Source organism: Rhinoraja longicauda, chromosome 36, assembly GCF_053455715.1.
Source record: "Rhinoraja longicauda isolate Sanriku21f chromosome 36, sRhiLon1.1, whole genome shotgun sequence".
In the NCBI taxonomy this organism is placed as follows: Eukaryota; Metazoa; Chordata; class Chondrichthyes; order Rajiformes; family Arhynchobatidae; genus Rhinoraja; species Rhinoraja longicauda.
In genome coordinates, this window is record NC_135988.1 from 5,431,777 (window position 1) to 5,450,531 (window position 18,755).

General features: G+C 49.6%; 1 protein-coding gene across 2 annotated transcripts in view; it reads left to right on the forward strand.

The window, feature by feature from the left end:
• Window positions 1-1,375: 1,375 nt before the first annotated feature.
• Window positions 1,376-18,755, forward strand: part of LOC144610345 (disintegrin and metalloproteinase domain-containing protein 9-like) — a 33,403-nt gene continuing 16,023 nt past the window's right edge. For both annotated transcript variants that reach the window (XM_078428965.1, XM_078428966.1), the window contains exons 1-5: window positions 1,376-1,556; window positions 5,790-5,870; window positions 9,886-9,991; window positions 11,844-11,985; window positions 12,700-12,754. In XM_078428965.1, coding sequence (XP_078285091.1) covers window positions 1,380-1,556; window positions 5,790-5,870; window positions 9,886-9,991; window positions 11,844-11,985; window positions 12,700-12,754 — 561 coding nt within the window. In that variant the 5' untranslated portion in view covers window positions 1,376-1,379. The remainder of the gene's footprint in view (window positions 1,557-5,789; window positions 5,871-9,885; window positions 9,992-11,843; window positions 11,986-12,699; window positions 12,755-18,755) is intronic.

Below are 18,755 nucleotides of genomic sequence, written 5' to 3' on the forward strand. Positions count from 1 at the left end.
ATCCCAGGAATGTGTAGGTTAACCCATGATGAGCATTTGTCGGTACTGGGCCTGTACTCGGTGGAGTTTGGAAGAATGAGGGGGGGACCTCATTGAAACATAGGGAATAGTGAAAGGCCTGGATAGAGTGGATGTGGAGAGGATATTTCCACTAGTGGGAGATCCTAGGACTAGAGGTCACAGCCTCAGAATTAAAGGATGTTCTTACAGGAAGGAGATGAGGAGAAATGTCTTGAGTCAGAGGGTGGTGAATCTGTGGGATTCTTTGCCACAGAAGGCTGTGGAGGCCAAGTCAGTGGATATATTTAAGGCAGGGATAGATAGGTTCTTGATTAGTACGGGTGTCAGAGGTTATGGGGAGAAGGCAGGAGAATGGGGTTAGGAGGGAGAGATGGATCAGCCACGATTGAATGGCGGAGTAGACTTGATGGGCCGAATGGCCCAATTCTACTCCTATCACGTATGATGTTATGACCATATAATGTGCTGTCGGGGGTAGTGGTAGAGGCAGATATAATAGTGGCGTTTAAGACACTTTTGGACAGGCACATCGATATGCAGGGAATGGAGGGGTATGGGTTATGTTAAGTGCAGGCGGATAAGAGTTGGTTTTGGCATCATGTTCAGCTAGGGGTTGCCAACAATCTCACTCCCAAATACGGGACAAGGTGACGTCACCGCCCCGCGCCCCACGTGACCTCACCCAGCCAGCGGCCACGTGCTCCCGCTCCATCAATGGCGGCCGCACGGGCTGGGAGACGGGTTGCTAAGCAACCTCCGTTAGGCGGCGCCTGGGCCTCCGGACCTACACTGTCCGGGCCTACAGTGTCCGGGCCTACACTGTCCGGGCTACACTGTCCGGGCTACACTGTCCGGGCCTACACTGTCCGGGCCTTCACTGTCCGGGCCTACATTGTCCGGGCCCACACTGTCCGGGCCTACACTGTCCGGGCCTACACAGTCCGGGCCTACACTGTCCGGGCCTTCACTGTCCGGGCCTAAACTGTCTGGACCTACTGCTCCCCCCGGGCCTACACTGTCCGGGCCCACACTGTCCGGGCCCACACTGTCCGGGCCTACACTGTCCGGGCCTACACAGTCCGGGCCTACACTGTCCGGGCCTTCACTGTCCGGGCCTAAACTGTCTGGACCTACTGCTCCCCCCGGGCCTACACTGTCCGGACCTACAGTGCCCCACGGGCCTAATATGAGACAAGGGCGGTCCTGTATGGGACAAACAAATGTAGCCCAATATACGGGATGTCCTGGCTAGCAGGGACAGTTGGCGACCCTATGTTCAGCACAGACATTGTGGGCCAAATGTTCCTGCGCTGTGTTGTAATGTCTCCTGTCACTTCTGTTGTCTCTCCAGGAATTCCATGTGTGGGAAGCTGCAGTGTGAGAACGTCAACTCTGTGCTGGTCTTTGGCCGCCAGCCTTCCATGAGCCGCACCCCCATTGATGGCACCGTGTGCTGGGGGGTGGACTTTGAGTTGGGCTCGGATGTTCCTGATCCTGGCATGGTCAGTCCAGGCACCCGATGTGACCCGGGCAAGGTACAGTCAGAGTCTGATCAACATCTGACATCAAAGGGCTTTTCTTATTTCTGGCATTCGGGAAGTTTCGTCCAAAGATACGGCTCAGAAGCAGGCCCTTCAGACCACCGCGTCCGCGCCGACCAGCGATCCCCGCGCATTAACACTACCCTACACACCAAGGGCGGCACAGTGGCGCAGCGGTAGAGTTGCTGCCTTACAGCGAATGCAGCGCCGGAGACTCAGGTTCGATCCTGACTACGGGTGCCGTCTGTACGGAGTTTGTACGTTCTCCCCGTGACCTGAGTGGTTTTTCTCCGAGATCTTCGGTTTCCTCCCACGCTCCAAAAACGTACAGATTTGTAGGTTAATTGGCTGGGCAAATGTAAAAATTGTCCCGAGCGGGTGTAGGATAGTGTTAGTGTGCGGGGATCGCTGGGCGGTGTGGACCCGGTGGGCCGAAGGGCCTGTTTCTGCGCTGTACCTCTAAATCTAAATCTAAAAAATCACACTAGAGATTAATTTTTATATTTGCCGAGCCAATTAACCTACAACCTGTACATTTTTGGAGCGTGAGAGGAAACCGAAGATCTCGGAGAAAACCCACGCAGGTCACGGGGAGAGCGTACAAACTCCGTACAGACGGCACCCGTAGTCGGGATCGAACCCGGGTCTACTGCCATTGTAAGGCAGCAACTCTACCACTGTGCTGCCCTAAGTTAGGCGCGGGATTGTCTTGATGTCATGTTGGGTGGGTCGGGAGATGTACAATCTGATTGCGAGCAAGGTGGCGTGGTGGTAGAGTCGCTGCCTTACAGCACCAGAGACCCGGGTTCGATCCCGACTACGGGCGCCGTCTGTGCGGAGTTTGCACGTTCTCCCCGTGACCTGCGTGGGTTTTCTCTGAGATCTCCGGTTTCCTCCCACACTCCAAAGACGTGCAGGTTTGTGAGACAATTGGCTTTGGTAAAATTGTAAATTGTTCCTAGTGGGTGTAGGATAGTGTTAGTGTGCGGGGATCGCTGGGCGGCGCGGACTCAGTGGGCCGAGGGGCCTGTTTCCGTGCTGTATCTCTATACTAAACTAAACTAAACATGCAACATGGCGGAAAGGTTGAGAGTTAAACCTCTTTGCACGTGGCCTCTTTAAAACCGCTTTATCTCAGGAGAACTGCTGAGGCTGTGGTATTAAGCTTGGGTTTATTGGTGCATTGTACACGATTAAAGTGGAGCTCAGCAGGAGACTGTCGATGCTGCACCAGATTGTGCTGCAGTGACTGCTCTCGAAGCTGCTGACGAGGTTCGGTGCAATGTACCCAATGCCCTGTGAACTTGTCCTCACTGACCCCACATTGGAGTTCCTGCACCTTCTACAAGCTGAACCACATCCCAACAAAGATAGACGCAACATGCTGCAGCAACTCAGCAGGACAGGCAACAGAGAAACATAGAACATAGGTGCAGGAGGAGGCCATTTGGCCCTTCGAGCCAGCACCACCATTCATTGTGATCATGGCTGATCATCCACAGTCAGTAACCTGTGCCTGTCTTCTCCCCATATCCCCTGATTCCGCTAGCCCCCAGAGCTCTAAAGTTGCTGGTCCGGCTCCTATTATATCTTATATATAAGAAAATAACTGCAGATGCTGGTACAATATATCGATTTATTCACAAAATGCTGGAGTAACTCAGCAGGTCAGGCAGCATCTCGGGAGAGAATTTCCTATTAATCTGCTATTATTTAATCTCCTATTAAATCTCCTATTAAATCTTGCTTCTCTCATCTTAAACCTATGTCCACTGGTTCTTGATTTTGAAGTGCATTTTCTTCTCTGCATTTTATAATTCTGGACCTCAAATCTTTTATATATGATTCCCTCTATCTTCCTGTCTCCACCTATATCCTTCCTTTGTCCCGCCCCTCTGACATTAGTCTGAAGAAGGGTCTCGACCCGAAACGTCACCCATTCCTTCTCTCCTGAGATGCTGCCTGACCTGCTGAGTTACTCCAGCATTTTGTGAATAAATACCTTTGATTTGTACCAGCATCTGCAGTTATTTTCTTATACCATATTTGGCACGGTACTTTGCATCCTTTCAGCGCCTTCATGTCTTAGATATTTGCACCCTGGGGGAAAAATGAAGACTGTACACCCCTCCATCACGCCCCCCCCCCTCCCCCTCTCCTCTGGGTAGAAGGAATGGGTGACGTTTCGATCGAGATCCTTCTTCAGACTGAAGTCTGCTGTTTGAAGAAGGGTCTCGACCCGAAACGTCACCCATTCCTTCTATCCAGAGATGCTGCCTGACCTGCTGAGTTACTACAGCATTTTGTGTCTCTCTTCGGTGTAAACCAGCATCTGTAGTTCCTTCCTCCACGTCCCACCAAGATGGCAAGATGGCAAAGACCACTTTGAGTCATAGCCATTCAGCATAGAAACAGGCCCTTTGGCCGAACTCATTACAATCGCTCCACACTTTTAAATATCTACTCCTTCAGCGTTAAACGTTATTCCCTTGTCATGTTCGTCCACACTGTGAATGGCGCGATTGTAATCATGTATTGTCTTTCCGCTGACTGGTTAGCACGCAACAAGAAGAGCTTTTCACTGTACCTCGGTACACGTGACAATATACTACACTGAACTAAACTCGTCCATGCTGTCCAAGATGCCCCATCTACACTAGTCCCACCTGCCCGCGTTTGGCCAATATCCCTCTCAACCTTTCCCATCCATGTACCCGTCCGAATGCCTTTTAAGTGTTGTAGCGGTACCTGCCTCAACGACCTCCACTGGCCGTTCAATCCACATACCCACCACCCTCAGTGTGGAAAAAGCTGCTGCCCTCGGCTCCCATTGAATCTTGCTTCTCTCAACTTAAACCTGTGTCCACTGGTTCTTGATTTTGAAGTGCATTTTCAATAGACAATAGGTGCAGGAGGAGGCCATTCAACCCTTCGAGCCAGCACGGCCATTCGACGTGATCATGGCTGATCATCCACAATCAGTGCCCCGTTCCTGCCTTCTCCCTATATCTCGTGTGTCTTCTTTGCGCTTTATAATTCTGGGCTACAAAGCTCACCATATTTGGCACGGTGTTTTACGTCCTTCCCGCGTCTTTGATATTTCTACGATGGGAGGAAGATGGTGACTGTCCACCCCTCCCTCATGGTGGTCCCCTCCCCCCCCCCCCCCCCCCCCCCCACACCGGGTCCTCCTCTGTTCCTTCCCCTTGGTCCGTTGCTCGGCGCCATCATCGACCGCCGCACCGTCAATAGACAATAGACAATAGGTGCAGGAGGAGGCCATTCGGCCCTTCTAGCCAGCACCGCCATTCAATGTGATCATGGCTGATCATTCTCAATCAGTACCCCATTCCTGCCTTCTCCCCATACCCCCTGACTCCGCTATCCTTAAGAGCTCTATCTAGGTCTCTCTTGAATACATTCAGAGAATTGGCCTCCACTGCCCTCTGAGGCAGAGAATTCCACAGATTTACAACTCTCTGACTGAAAAAGTTTTTCCTCATCTCTGTTATAAATGGCCTACACATTATTCTTAAACTGTGCCCCTTGTTCTGGACTCCCCCAACATTGGGAACATGTTTCCTGCCTCTAACGTGTCCAACCCCTTAATAATCTTATACGTTTCGATAAGATCTCCTCTCATCCTTCTAAATTCCAGTGTATACAAGCCTAGTCGCTCCAGTCTTTCAACATATGACAGTCCCGCCATTCCGGGAATTAACCTAGTAAATCTACGCTGCACGCCCTCAATAGCAAGAATATCCTTCCTCAAATTTGGAGACCAAAACTGCACACAGTGCACAGGTGCGGTCTCACTAGGGCCCTCCCTGTACAACTGCAGAAGGACCTCTTTGTTCCTATACTCAACTCCTCTTGTTATGAAGGCCATCATTCCATTGGCTTTCTTCACTGCCTGCTGTACCTGCATGCTTCCTTTCAATGACTGATGCACTAGGACACCCAGATCTCGTTGTACGTCCCCTGTTCCTAACTTGACACCATTCAGATAATAATCTGCCTTCCTATTCTTACCACCAAAGTGGATAACCTCACACTTATCCACATTAAACTGCATCTGCCATGCATCCGCCCACTCACACAACCTGTCCAAGTCACCCTGCAACCTCATAGCATCTTCCTCACAGTTCACACTGACACCCGGCTTTGTATCATCTGCAAATTTGCTGATGGCCCTCTCCGGCTAACCATGGCTTTGATGTGCCACAGGTCTGCATGGACTTCACATGCGTGGATGTCTCGGTCTTGAACTATGATTGCGACGTGGAGGTGAAATGCAGCGGTCACGGTGTAAGTACGAGCTCCTGCCCGAATAAATAACTGTTACCCCAGTCAACGATATGAGGATATTGCTGGACATGTTCATCTGTGTGTAAAAGAAAAAAATGTTACCTTGCACATCGCATAAGGTCATAACTCACAGGAGCAGAATTAGGCCATTCGGCCCATCAAGCCTCTTCCGCCATTCAATCACGGCTGATCTATCTCTCCCTCCTAACCCCATTCTCCTGCCTTCTCCCCAAAACCCCTGACACCCGTACTAATTAAGAATCTATCTACACCTTAGAAATATCCACTGACTTAAGGCCTCCACAGCCTTCTGTAGCAAAGAATCCCACAGATTCACCACCCTCCGACTGCAGTTTAAAAAAAGGATACAAAGTGCTAGAGTAGCTCCACGGGTCCTACGGTCATATGATAAGTGATAGGAGCAGAATTAGGCCATTCGGCCCATTAAGTCTACTCCACCGTTCAATCATGTCTGATCTATCTCTCCCACTTATCCCCATTTTCCTGCCTTCTCCCCATAACCACTGATACCCATGCTAATCAAGAATCTATCTATCTCTGCCTTAAAAATATCCATTGACTTAAGGCCTGCACAGCCTTCTGTGGCAAAGAATCCCACAGAATCTATCTATATCTGTCTTAAAAATATTCACAGCCACCTGTGGCAAAGAATTCCACAGATTCACCACCCTCTGACTAAAGAAATTCCTCCTCGTCCCTTTCCGAAAGGAACGTCCTTTAATTCTGAGGCTGTGACCTCTAGTCCTAGACTCTCCCACTGGTGGAAACATCCTGTCCACATCCATTCTATCCAGGCCTTTCACTATTCTGTTTGTTTCAATGAGGTCCCCCCTCATCTTTCTAAACTCCAGCGAGTGCAGGCCCAGTGCTGACAAATGCACATCATATGTAACCCATATAAATCTCCTTTAAATTTGTTGAATGGGCAACTAGAACAGTTCAGCACAAGAACAAGGCCCTTCGGCCCACAATGTCTGTGCAGACCATGATGCCAGCTCTTATCTACCTGCACATAATCCACATCCCTCCATTTCCCGCATATCCATGTGCCTATCCAAAAGCCTCTTAAAAGCCACTACCGTATCTGCCTCACCCACCAACTTTGGCACGATCCAGGCACACTCACCCTCTGTGCAAAAAGTAAAGCGGCCCTGCCCATCTCATATCATATCATATCATATCATATCATATATATACAGCCGGAAACAGGCCTTTTCGGCCCTCCAAGTCCGTGCCGCCCAGCGATCCCCGCACATTAACACTATCCTACACCCACTAGGGACAATTTTTACATTTACCCAGCCAATTAACCTACATACCTGTACGTCTTTGGAGTGTGGGAGGAAACCGAAGATCTCGGAGAAAACCCACGCAGGTCACGGGGAGAACGTACAAAAAATCCTTACAGTGCAGCACCCGTAGTCAGGATCGAACCTGAGTCTCCGGCGCTGCATTCGCTGTAAAGCAGCAACTCTACCGCTGCGCTACCGTGCCGCCCTTTAATCTCCTTTAATCTTTGCCCCGTTCACCTTAAAGCTGTGCTCTCTAGATTTAGATTTAGATTTAGAGACACAGGGAGAGAACATTGCCAGGACTCGAGGGCCTGAGCTACAGGGAGAGAGTGTGGGATGATGTTAATGTGCGGGGATCGCTGGTTGGCGCGGACTCGGTGGGCCGAAGGGCCTGTTTCCGCTCTATCTCTAAACTAAACTAAACTAAACTACTTACAGGAATGCAAGGGTGGGCATACCAGGAAGTGGGGAACTGATTGGGCCTCTTTCCACATGAGAATAAAAGACTGAGGGCATTGATAGGTGCAACTCATGAACGAGCCAGTCAACTCATTAACCAAATGGATAACTCATTAACCAATGGTGCAATTCATTAGCCACCAGGACTACTCATGAAACATGCCCAACATCCACACATCCATTATAACATTGAGCCATTCCACATTATCTTTGATCAACGTCCCCTTTGATCTGTGTTTTCACACCTTACCCTTCCATATCTCTATGTCTCCCTCATCCCTGACTCACAGTCTGAAGAAGGGTCTCGACCCGAAACGCCAGCCGTTCCTTCTGGAGGCCCAGCACAAATTGGAGGAACAGCACCTCATATTTCGCTTGGGCAGTTTGCACCCCAGCGGTATGAACATTGACTTCTCCAACTTCAGATAACCCCTGCTTCCCCTCTCTATCTCCTCCCCCTTCCCAGTTCTCCCACTAGTCTTCCTGTCTCCGACTACATCCTATCTTTGTCCCACCCCCTCCCCTGACATCGGTCTGAAGAAGGGTCTCGACCCAAAACGTCACCCATTCATTCCTTCTCTCCCAAAATGCTGCCTGACCCGCTGAGTTACTCCAGCATTTTGTGTCTACCTTCGATTGAAAAACCAGCACCTGCAGTTTTTTGTTCCTACACACCTGCCGTTCCTTCCCGCACACCAACATCCACCATGGCAGTGGGGAAAACCACGTTTACTAAAGAAGGAGGCCCTAGAGTGGAACGCCTCATCTCAGGAGCAGATGCATTGGAAATGGAGGAACAACGTTGACGCTGAAACAACGTTCTACTTCTGGAGAGATTAAGCTAGAGGCTTTTAATGTGAGACAACCAGCCAGTAAAATCCAGTGGGGAATTTTACAGGAGAAACCTTTTCCCTCGCAGTGGTGAGAGGTGACGTTCCCTCACAGAGAGGAACGTCGAGGAGTGGCGCAGTGGCAGACCGGGTTCGATCCTGACCACGGGTGCTGTCTGTATAGAGTTTGTCCATTTTCCCCAGGTCCTCCAGTTTCCTCCCGCACTCCAAAGACATAGAAACATAGACAATAGGTGCAGAAGGAGGCCATTCGGCCCTTCGTGCCAGCACCGCCATTAATTGTGATCATAGCTGATCGTCCACAATCAGTAACCCGTGCCTGCCTTCTCCCCACATCCCTTGATTCCACTAGCCCCTAGAGCTCGATCTAACTCTCTTTTAAATTCATCCAGTGAATTGGCCTCCACTGCCCTCTGTGGCAGCGAATTCCACAAATTCACAACTCTCTGGGTGAAAACGTTTGTTCTCACCTCAGTTTTAAACGGCCTCCCCTTTATTCTTAGGCTGTGGGCCCTGGTTCTGGACTCCCCCAACATTGGGAACAATTTTCCTGCATCGAGCTTGTCCAGTCCTTTTATAATTTTACACGTTTCTACAAGATTTGTACGTTTCTATGAGACGTGCAGGTTTGGAGGTTAAATGGGCTCCTCCTTTGGATAGAACTAGTATAGGGATGATGGCTGGTCGGCATGGACTCGGTGGGCCGAAGGGCCTGTCCCAGCGGTGTATCTCTAAAGACCAAAAAGTCCAAAGAGTAAAGTCTAAATGGTGCTTGTCGGGGGAGTCTGGGCAAAATACTCAGTCACTCGAGCAGCATCAGTGAAGGCAAGAGAGGCGTGTGTCGAGGTTTCAGGTACAAGACCCTGCATCAGGGCGAGGCGAGGGAAAAGTGGAAAGATGGCAAGTCTCTAGATGTGTGGGAGAGGGATGAGATGGGAGGTGACGAATCCCCTTCTCCCCAGAGGAATAGATCGAGTAGATGCACAGAGTCTCTTGCCCAGAGTAGGGGAATCGAGGACCAGAGGACATAGGTTCAAGGTGAAGGGGAAAAGATTTAATAGGAATCCGAGGGCCAACATTTTCACACAAAGGGTGGTGGGTGTACGGAACGAGCTGCCAGAGGAGGTAGTTGAGGCTGGGACTATCCCAACCTTTAAGAAACAGTTAGGCAGGTGCATGGATAGGACAGGTTTGGAGGGATAAGGACCAAAAAGCGGGCAGATGGGACTAGTGTAGCTGGGCAGGTTGGGCCGAAGGGCCAGTTTCCACACTGTATCACTCTATGACGCTATGACCTTGCCGTCGTTCGGAGGTCCTTTCCCGTACGAAAGGTCTTGCTGTGCCACTGGTGCGTAGCCCAGAGGGAGTGAGCCATGCTTTGTTTCTTTACAGGTGTGCAACAACAATAAGAACTGCCACTGTGACAAAGGGTGGGCACCCCCCACCTGTGCTAAAGCAGGATACGGAGGGAGTGCCGACAGTGGACCAACCTACGATGGTAACTAAGCGCTACCTTAGCACCAGCTTCAGAAACATGGGAAATAGGTGCAGGGGCAGGCCATTCGGCCCTTTGAGCCAGCACCGCCATTCCAATATGACCATGGCTGCTAATTCAGACTCAGTACCCCGTTCCTGCTTTCTCCCCCATACCCCTTGATTCCGTTAGCCCGAAGAGCTAAATCTAACTGTGGAATTCTCTGCCTCAGAAGGCAGTGCAGGCCAATTCTCTGAATGCATTCAAGAGAGAGCTAGATAGAGCTCTTAAGGATGGCGGAGTCAGGGGGTATGGGGAGAAGGCAGGAACGGGGTACTGATTGAGAATGATCAGCCATGATCACATTGAATGGCGGTGCTGGCTCGAAGGGCCGAATGGCATCCTTCTGCACCTATTGTCTATTGTCTATTGAAAACATCCAGTGAGTTGGCCTCCACTGCCTTCTGCGGCAGAGAATTCCACAGATTCCCAACTCCTCATCTCAGTCCTAAATGGCCTACCCCTTATTCTGGTCCCCCCCAACATGGGGAACATTCTTCCTGCATCTCGCCTGTCCAATCCCTTAAGAGTTTTATATATTTCTATGAGATCCCCTCTCAACCTTCTAAATAACAGTGAATACAAGCCCAGTCGATCCATTCTTTCATCATGTCAGTCCCGCCATCCCGGGATTTAACCTGGTGAACCTATGCTGCATTTTCATTTTTGTTTTACAAAGCAGTGGTTTAAAATATTTTAAAAAAGATGTGCAAATGTAACTCCATACATTTTCATCTTAAAAATAGATGATTCCAGATTACTGTGTAATGAAGAAGGAACTGCAAATGTTGGCTTATACCAAAATATTGACTTTCGACTTTATTTAGCACTTAGAAAGCCATGTAAAGTTTGATTGTGTAGGAAGGAAATACAGATGCTGGTGGAGACCGAAGACAGACACAAAAAGCTGGAGTAACTCAGCGGGTCAGGCAGCATCTCTGGAGAGAAGGAATTGGTGACGTTTCGGGTCGAGACCCTTCCTCAGTCTGAACGGGTGAACAGCACAAAACGTCACCCATCCCATTCTCTCCAGAGATGCTGCCTGTCCCGCTGAGTTACTCCAGCACTTTGTGTCTATCTTCAGTGTAAACCAGCATCTGCAGTTTCTTTCTACACCTCACAACCCAGCGGTATGAATATTGATTTCTCTAACTTTAAGTAACCCTTGCTTTCCCTCGCTCTCTGCCCCCACCCCCCCCCCCCCCCACCTTAGTTCCCCCGAAGAGTTTCACTATCCGGCTGAATAATTTCACTGATTGAATGCATCGTTGTCACTTTCTCTTCAGCTAAGAATGAACCATTCTACATTTCCTTGATCATCGTCTGCTTTGATCTGTCGTTTGCGCACCTTACCCTTCCAAAGTCTGAAGAAGGGTCTCGACCCGAAACATCACCCATTCCTTCTCTCCAGAGATGCTGCCTGTCCCGCTGAGTTACTCCAGCATTTTGTGTCTACCTCTAGTTTCCCTCTTCCCTGACACTCAGTCTGAATAAATGGTCTCGACACGAAATGTCACCCATTCCTCCTCTCCAGAGATGCTGCCTGTCCCGCTGAGTAACTCCGGCATTTTGCGTCTACCTTTGCCTTAGCCTTATCTGCCTCACGTAAAGGGACCAAGTCCAGCACTGCCACCACCTAGATGGACACAAAAAGCTGGAGTAACTCGGGTCAGATGGCATCTCTGGAGAGAAGGAATAGGTGATGTTTCAAATCGAGACCCTTCTTCAGCTACCAGTTCCAACAGATCGCACTCTGGAGCAATGTTATTAATCTCTGCAAAATAAGTCTCTCTCTCTCTCTCTCTCTCTCTTCCAGAAAACGACACCTCGCTACGGGATGGCTTGCTGATTTTCTTCCTGTTGGTTGCGCCACTCACTATCCTGGCAGTATACGTATTTGTAAATAGGAACGAGCTGAAACGAAGATTCCATCAAAGACAAAGGTCGCAACGACACAAGTAAATGTTCTATTCTTTGTTTCACCCTCTGGGGCCGGGGGGACTTTAAGTTAGGTTGATTAAATAAACCTGTAATGAATGATTGAAATCTGTAATGGGGACTGTGAAGTGGCAGGAGTGTCATTAAAACCTCACCCCACCTCCCATTAGACCCTCAATGATGGATGCATAAGATGGCTACAATCTTGGAAGATGATACATGTTGCCTGGTGTGTAGATGGGAGAGGTGGTACGTGGACAGGGCAGGTTTAGAGGGATATGGATCTAACGCGGTCAGGTGGGTCTAGTGTAGATGGGGCATCTTGGTCAGCACGGGCAAGTTGGGCCGAAGGGCCCGTTTCCGTCCCGTGTGACTCCATGAATTGAACATGTACCAGTAACTGATCGATCATTATGATTAGTGTGAAACGATCACCTCTGCCCATCTGCACCCCACGCTGCCTCGGTAAGGCCAGCAGCATCATCAAGGACCAGTCTCACCCCCCCCCCCGGCCACTCCGTCTTCACCCCTCTCCCATCAGGCAAGAGGTACAGAAGTGTGAAAACGCACACCTCCTGATTCAGGGACAGTTCCTTCCCAGCTGTTATCAGGCAACTGAACTGTCCTCTCACCAGCTATAGTTAGAGATTAGCTACCTCGTTTAGTTAATGAGAATAAATTTGCCCTTTGAGGTTGACCACGTTGTTTAGTCTCACCTTTTGTGTCTGTCTTAGATCTGAAAGCTCAGCAGGGCCAAGTGGTGCATCGAATAACTCTGCCAAGGAAGGGGTGAGTGAAATGTTCCACATGTTCACTTTGCTATCTGGTTAGTTTAGTTTAGTTTCATTTTGAGATACGGGCCCTTCGGCCCACCGGGTCAGCGCCGACCAGTGATCCCCGCACACTAACACCATCCAACACACCCTAGGGACAATGTTTACATTTACCAAGCCAGCTAACCTACAAACCTGCACGTCTTTGGAGTGTGGGAGGAAACCGAAGATCTCGGAGAAAACCCACGCAGGTCACGGGGAGAACGTACAAACTCCGTACAGACGGCGCCCGTAGTCGGGATCGAACCCGGGTCACTGGCGCTGTAAAGCAGCAACTCTACCGCTGCGCCACCGTGCCGCCTTACTGTTCTGATGTTAACGGGAAGCACTGCCTGGGCGATGAGACAGCAAGAATCATTTTTAAACTCCGGCCTCTGGGAACTATAGACAATAGACAATAGGTGCAGGAGGAGGCCATTCAGCCCTTCGAGCCAGCACCGCCATTCAATGTGATCATGGCTGATCATTCTCAATCAGTACCCCGTTCCTGCCTTCTCCCCATACCCCCTGACTCCGCTATCCTTAAGAGCTCTATCTAGCTCTCTCTTGAATGCATTCAGAGAATTGGCCTCCACTGCCTTCTGCGGCAGAGAATTCCACAGAGTCACAACTCTCTGACTGAAAACGTTTTTCCTCATCTCACTTCTAAATGGCCTACCCCTTATTCTTAAACTGTGGCCCCTGGTTCTGGACTATCTATGCTTTGTGGACAGACACGAAATGCTGGAGTAACTCAGTGGGACGGGCAGCATCTCTAGAGAGAGAAGGAATAGGTGGTGTTTTGGGTCGAGACCCTTCTTCAGACTCAACTCGACCGGTTGGGTCTGGAGTGTGTCGTATTCTCGTTAATTCTCCATCTGCCTGCCAGCGCCTGTTTGCAAGACTGAGAGGGCACCTCTTCCCCAGCAGTGATGGCGGCAGAGGGAAGCGTTGTAGAGGGGTTGAGCACAAAGCTCTCATGCCCTTTATGCCCGGGTCTCTCTGTCTCAGCAGGGTGAAGGCATCATATTTAAAACGCAGGCACAAAATGCTGGATAACTCATCTCCATGTGCTGCCTGACCCGCTGAGTTACTTCAGAATGAGATGCTGCCTGACCCTCTGAGTTACTCCAGCATTTTGTGTCCATTTTCGGTGCAAACCGGTTTCTGCAGTTACTTCTTACTTATATAAAAAAGTAACCAGAAATGCGTCCACAGTCAGCAATGTTAAATGCATTACTTATTCACGTGAAAGTGCTACGCTCTGCCTTGACAATCCATTCTTGGTGACGTTTCGGGTCGGGACCTTTCTTCGTGGATAGGTGAGGTTTTGGGTCGGGACCCTTCAGTCTGAAGAAGGGTCCCGACCCGAAACGTCACCTATCCATGTTCTCCAGAGATGCTGCCTGACCCGCTGAGTTACTCCAGCACTCTGTGAAACGTCACCTATCCATGTTCTCCAGAGATGCTGCCTGACCCGCTGAGTTACTCCAGCACTCTGTGAAACGTCACCTATCCATGTTCTCCAGAGATGCTGCCTGACCCGCTGAGTTACTCCAGCACTTTGTGCCTTCACCTGTTGTTAAGTACTTGGACCTTTAGAAGGGCTTCAACAAGGTGCTACCGAGGAGGTTATTAATTTACAAAAAAACTAGGCACAGGGTATTGGCAGTAAGATATTGGCTTGGGCTGAGCATTGGTTGGTGGACACGTCAGTTGAGCAGTAAGACGACGCAGCGGTAGAGTTGCTGCCCTACAACGCCAAAGACCCGGGTTCGATCCCGACCATGTGCTGTCTGTACGGAGTTTGTATGTTCTCTCCGTGACCTGCGTGTTTTTTCTCCTGGATCTCTGGTTTCCTCCCACACTCCAAAGACGTACAGGCTTGTAAGTTAATTGGCTTCTGTAAATTGTGCCTAGTGTGTGTAGGATCGTGTTAGCGTGCGGCAATTGCTGATCGGCGCGGACCCGGGCCGAAGGGCCTGTTTCCGCGCCGTATTTCTAAACGAAGAATAAACGGGTGATCTTGGATTAGGCATAGAACACAGAATGTCTGTGCCAAGCATGAGGCCTACTAGGGTTAATCCGATCTACCTGCATGCACTCCACATCCCTTCATTTCCAAGCACATTGACGTGTTTATCTGAAGGTCTCGTAAACACCACTCTGCAATCTATCTGATCCGATCAGTGAAGCTGGGTCCCTGGTGCTTCAAAGGGTGGCACGGTAGCGCGGTGATAGAGTTAGAGAGGTAGAGTGGTACAGCACCGGAGACCCGGGTTCGATCCCGACTACGGGCGCTGTCTGTACAGAGTTGGTACGTTCTCCCCGTGACCTGCGTGGGTTTTCTCCGAGATCTTCGGTTTCCTCCCGCGCTCCAAAGACGTACAGGTTTGTAGTTTAAAAGGCTTGGTATAAGTGTAAATTGTCCCCAGGGTGTGTAGGATAGTGTTAATGTGCGGGGATCGCTGGTCGGCGCGGACCCGGTGGGCGGAAGGGCCTGTTTCCGCACTGTATCTCTAAACTAAACTAAACTAAACTAATCCAAATAAACCATGCTGATGGTGCAAATATGAGTGGCAGTGTGGGTTGTGTGGAGGGGCTAGGGGCTCAGACGGATAATGGATGAGGGCGTACCAGATGGGATGTGATGTGGAAAAGGTTGGGAAAAATAACAAGGGGAAGAATATTCTAAATCATCAGGGATTGCTAGTGTTGCCGTTCAGAGGCACTTTGTGCGCAAGTCACTGAAAATTAACATTAGGGTATAACAAGCAATTAGGAAGGCAAATAGCATATTTCAAGTTGATTAGAGAGACCAAGGAGTGCAGGTACATAGTTCCCTGAAAGAGGCCACACAGGTAGGCAAGGTGATGATAAAGGCATATGGCGTGTTTGCCTACAACCAACGGATGTGGACAGCTTGCATGTCCTGGCCGGTATTGCTCCACCAGGAATCCGCAGATCAGTTGTCGGTGGAACTGGACGTAGTAGGCAAGATGGGTACGCCCGCCATCCCTGTCACTCCCATCACCCGGCCTCAACGCGCTGGAAGTCGAGGAAGAGCTTCCTTCACACACGGTCTAGCCACTGTCACGGTCTCCTCAAGCAACCAGACTCGCCTTGTGGGAAAACCACCGCCGCTACGGAAAGCTGCCAACCCCCAGCCAAGGAACAGCTACCACACAGGTGTGACTGGAAGGCCAGGACGTCCCTCAATAGGCTTGGTACGGGGATGGGCCGATGCAAGGCCAATATGAGCAAGTGGGGCCGTGCAGATGCGGCAGACACAGAATGTGAATAGAAACATTGAAACATAGAAAATAGGTGCAGGAGTAGGCCATTCGGCCCTTCGAGCCTGCACCGCCATTCAATATGATCATGGCTGATCATCCAACTCAGTATCCTGTACCTGCCTTCTCTCCATACCCCCTGTTCCCTTTAGACACAAGGGCCACATCTAACTCCCTCTTAAATATAGCCAATGAACTGGCCTCAACTACCCTCTGTGGCAGAGAATTCCACAGATTCACCACTCTCTGTGTGAAAAAAAAAGTTCTCATCTCGGTCCTAAAAGACTTCCCCCTTATCCTTAAACTGTGACCCCTTGTTCTGGACTTCCCCAACATCGGGAACAATCTTCCTGCATCTAGCCTGTCCAACCCCTTAAGAATTTTGTAAGTTTCTATAAGATCCCCCCTCAATCTTCTAAGTTCCAGCGAGTACAAGCCATGTACAATGTGGAACATCTGTACAATCCACGCCACACCTACTAAGGTGCCCACTTCTCGGTGAACAAGGCTGTCTGGAAGATCCAGCGGTGGCCAACGAGAAGGCTGCCCACTGTGCAAGAGCCTGGCCCAACATTTGAAACAGAGACGATGGACACGAAAGATGAATGAGCATTGAGTACAGGAGTCGGGACAACATGTTGGAGTGCAGGATGAGACCGCACCTCGAAAGTCGTGCGCAGTTTCTGCTCGCCGAACTACAGCAAGGATGAGATTGGGTTGGAAAGAGTGCAGAAATGATCGACAAAAGGTTTTGCTGGGTCCGGGAACCGTGAGTTATGAGGACAGAACAGATGAGTTGGGCCTGTTTGACAATAGACAATAGTTGCAGGAGGAGGCCATTCGACCCATCGAGCCGGCACCGCCACTCAATGTGATCATGGTTGATCATTTTCAATCAGTACCCCGTTCCTGCCCCCTCCCCATACCCCCCTGATTCCGCTATCCTTAAGAGCTCTATCTAGCTCTCTCTTGAATGCATTCAGAGAATTGGCCTCCACTGCCCTCTGAGGCAGAGAATTCCACAGATTCACAACTCTCTGACTGAAAAAGTTTTTCCTCATCTCCGTTCTAAATGGCCTACCCGGTATTCTTTTAAACTGTGGCCCCTTGTTCTGGACTCCCCCAACATTGGGAACATGTTTCCTGCCTCTAACGTGTCCAACCCCTTAATAATCTTATACGTTTCGATAAGATCCCCTCTCATCCTTCTAAATTCCAGTGTATACAAGCCTAGTCGCTCCAGTCTTTCAACATATGACAGTCCCGCCATTCCGGGAATTAACCTAGTAAACCTACGCTGCACCCCCTGGAGCTCAGGAGGCTGAGGGGTAACACAAAATGCCGGAGTAACTCAGCAGATCAGGCAGCATCTCTGGAGAGAAGGGATGGGTGACGTTTCGGGTCGAGACCCGGAAGGTCACCCATTCCTTCTCTCCAGAGATGCCTCCTGACCCGCTGTGTTACTCCAGCATTTTGTGTCAACCTTCGATTTAAACCAGCATCTGCAGTTTTTTCCCTACACAGGCTGAGGGGCAACCTTTATATAGGTTAATAAACTCATGAGGGGCATGGATAAGCGTGGATGTGCACAGTATTTTCCCCAGCGTAGAGGAGTTTGAAACTAGAGGGCACAGGTTTAGGATGAGAGGAAGGTGATTTCAAAGGGACTTCATGAAAGACATCTACCAGTGGGTAGACGGAACCAGCAGCCAGAAGACGTGGGAGGGCAGGGCACACTCACAATGTTTAAAAGACATTTGGACAAGTTTGTGGACAGACAATAGACAATAGGTGCAGGAGTGGGCCATTCGGCCCTTCGAGCCAGCACCGCCATTCACTGTGATCATGGCTGATCATCCACAATCAGTACACCATTCCTTGCCCTCTCCCCATACCCCCCTGACTCCGCTATCTTTCAGAGCTCTATCTAACTCTCTCTTGAAAGAATCCAGTGAATTAGCCTCCACTGCCTTCGGAGGCAGAGAATTCCACAGATTCACAACTATCTGGGTGAAAATTCTTTTCCTCATCTCAGTTCTAAATGGCCTACCCCATTATTCTTAAACTATGGCCTCTGGTTCTGGACTCCCCCAACATCGGGAACATGTTTCAATAGACAATAGACAATAGGTGCAGGAGTAGGCCATTCGGCCCTTTGTCCCATTTCTGCGTCTTGTGTGTCCAATCCCTTAATAATCTAATAGGTCTCATTAATAGGAAAGGTTTAGAGGGACATGGGCCAAGTATAGGCAAATGGAGATAGGCCAGGAAGACATGTTGGTCGGCATGGGCAAGTTGGGCCGAAGGGCCTGTTTCCATGCTTTTACAACACTGTTACTCTATAATGGAGGTAAAGATGTCAATCCTCAATTTTACGAGAAACAGAGAAACATAGAAAAATAGGTGCAGGAGGAGGCCATTCGGTCCTACGAGCCAACACCGCCATTTAATATGATCATGGCTGATCATCTAAAATCTAAAACCAGTACCCCGTTCGTGCTTTCTCCCCATATCCCTTGATTTCTTTAGCCCTCAGAGCTAAATCTAACTCTCTCTTGAAAACATAATAATAATAATAATAATCCTTTATTCGTCCCACAACGGGGACATTTGCAGGGTTACAGCAGCAAAGTGGATAGCAAAAATAAATAAGCATTCATTAAGAAATAAAATAATGGTAATTAT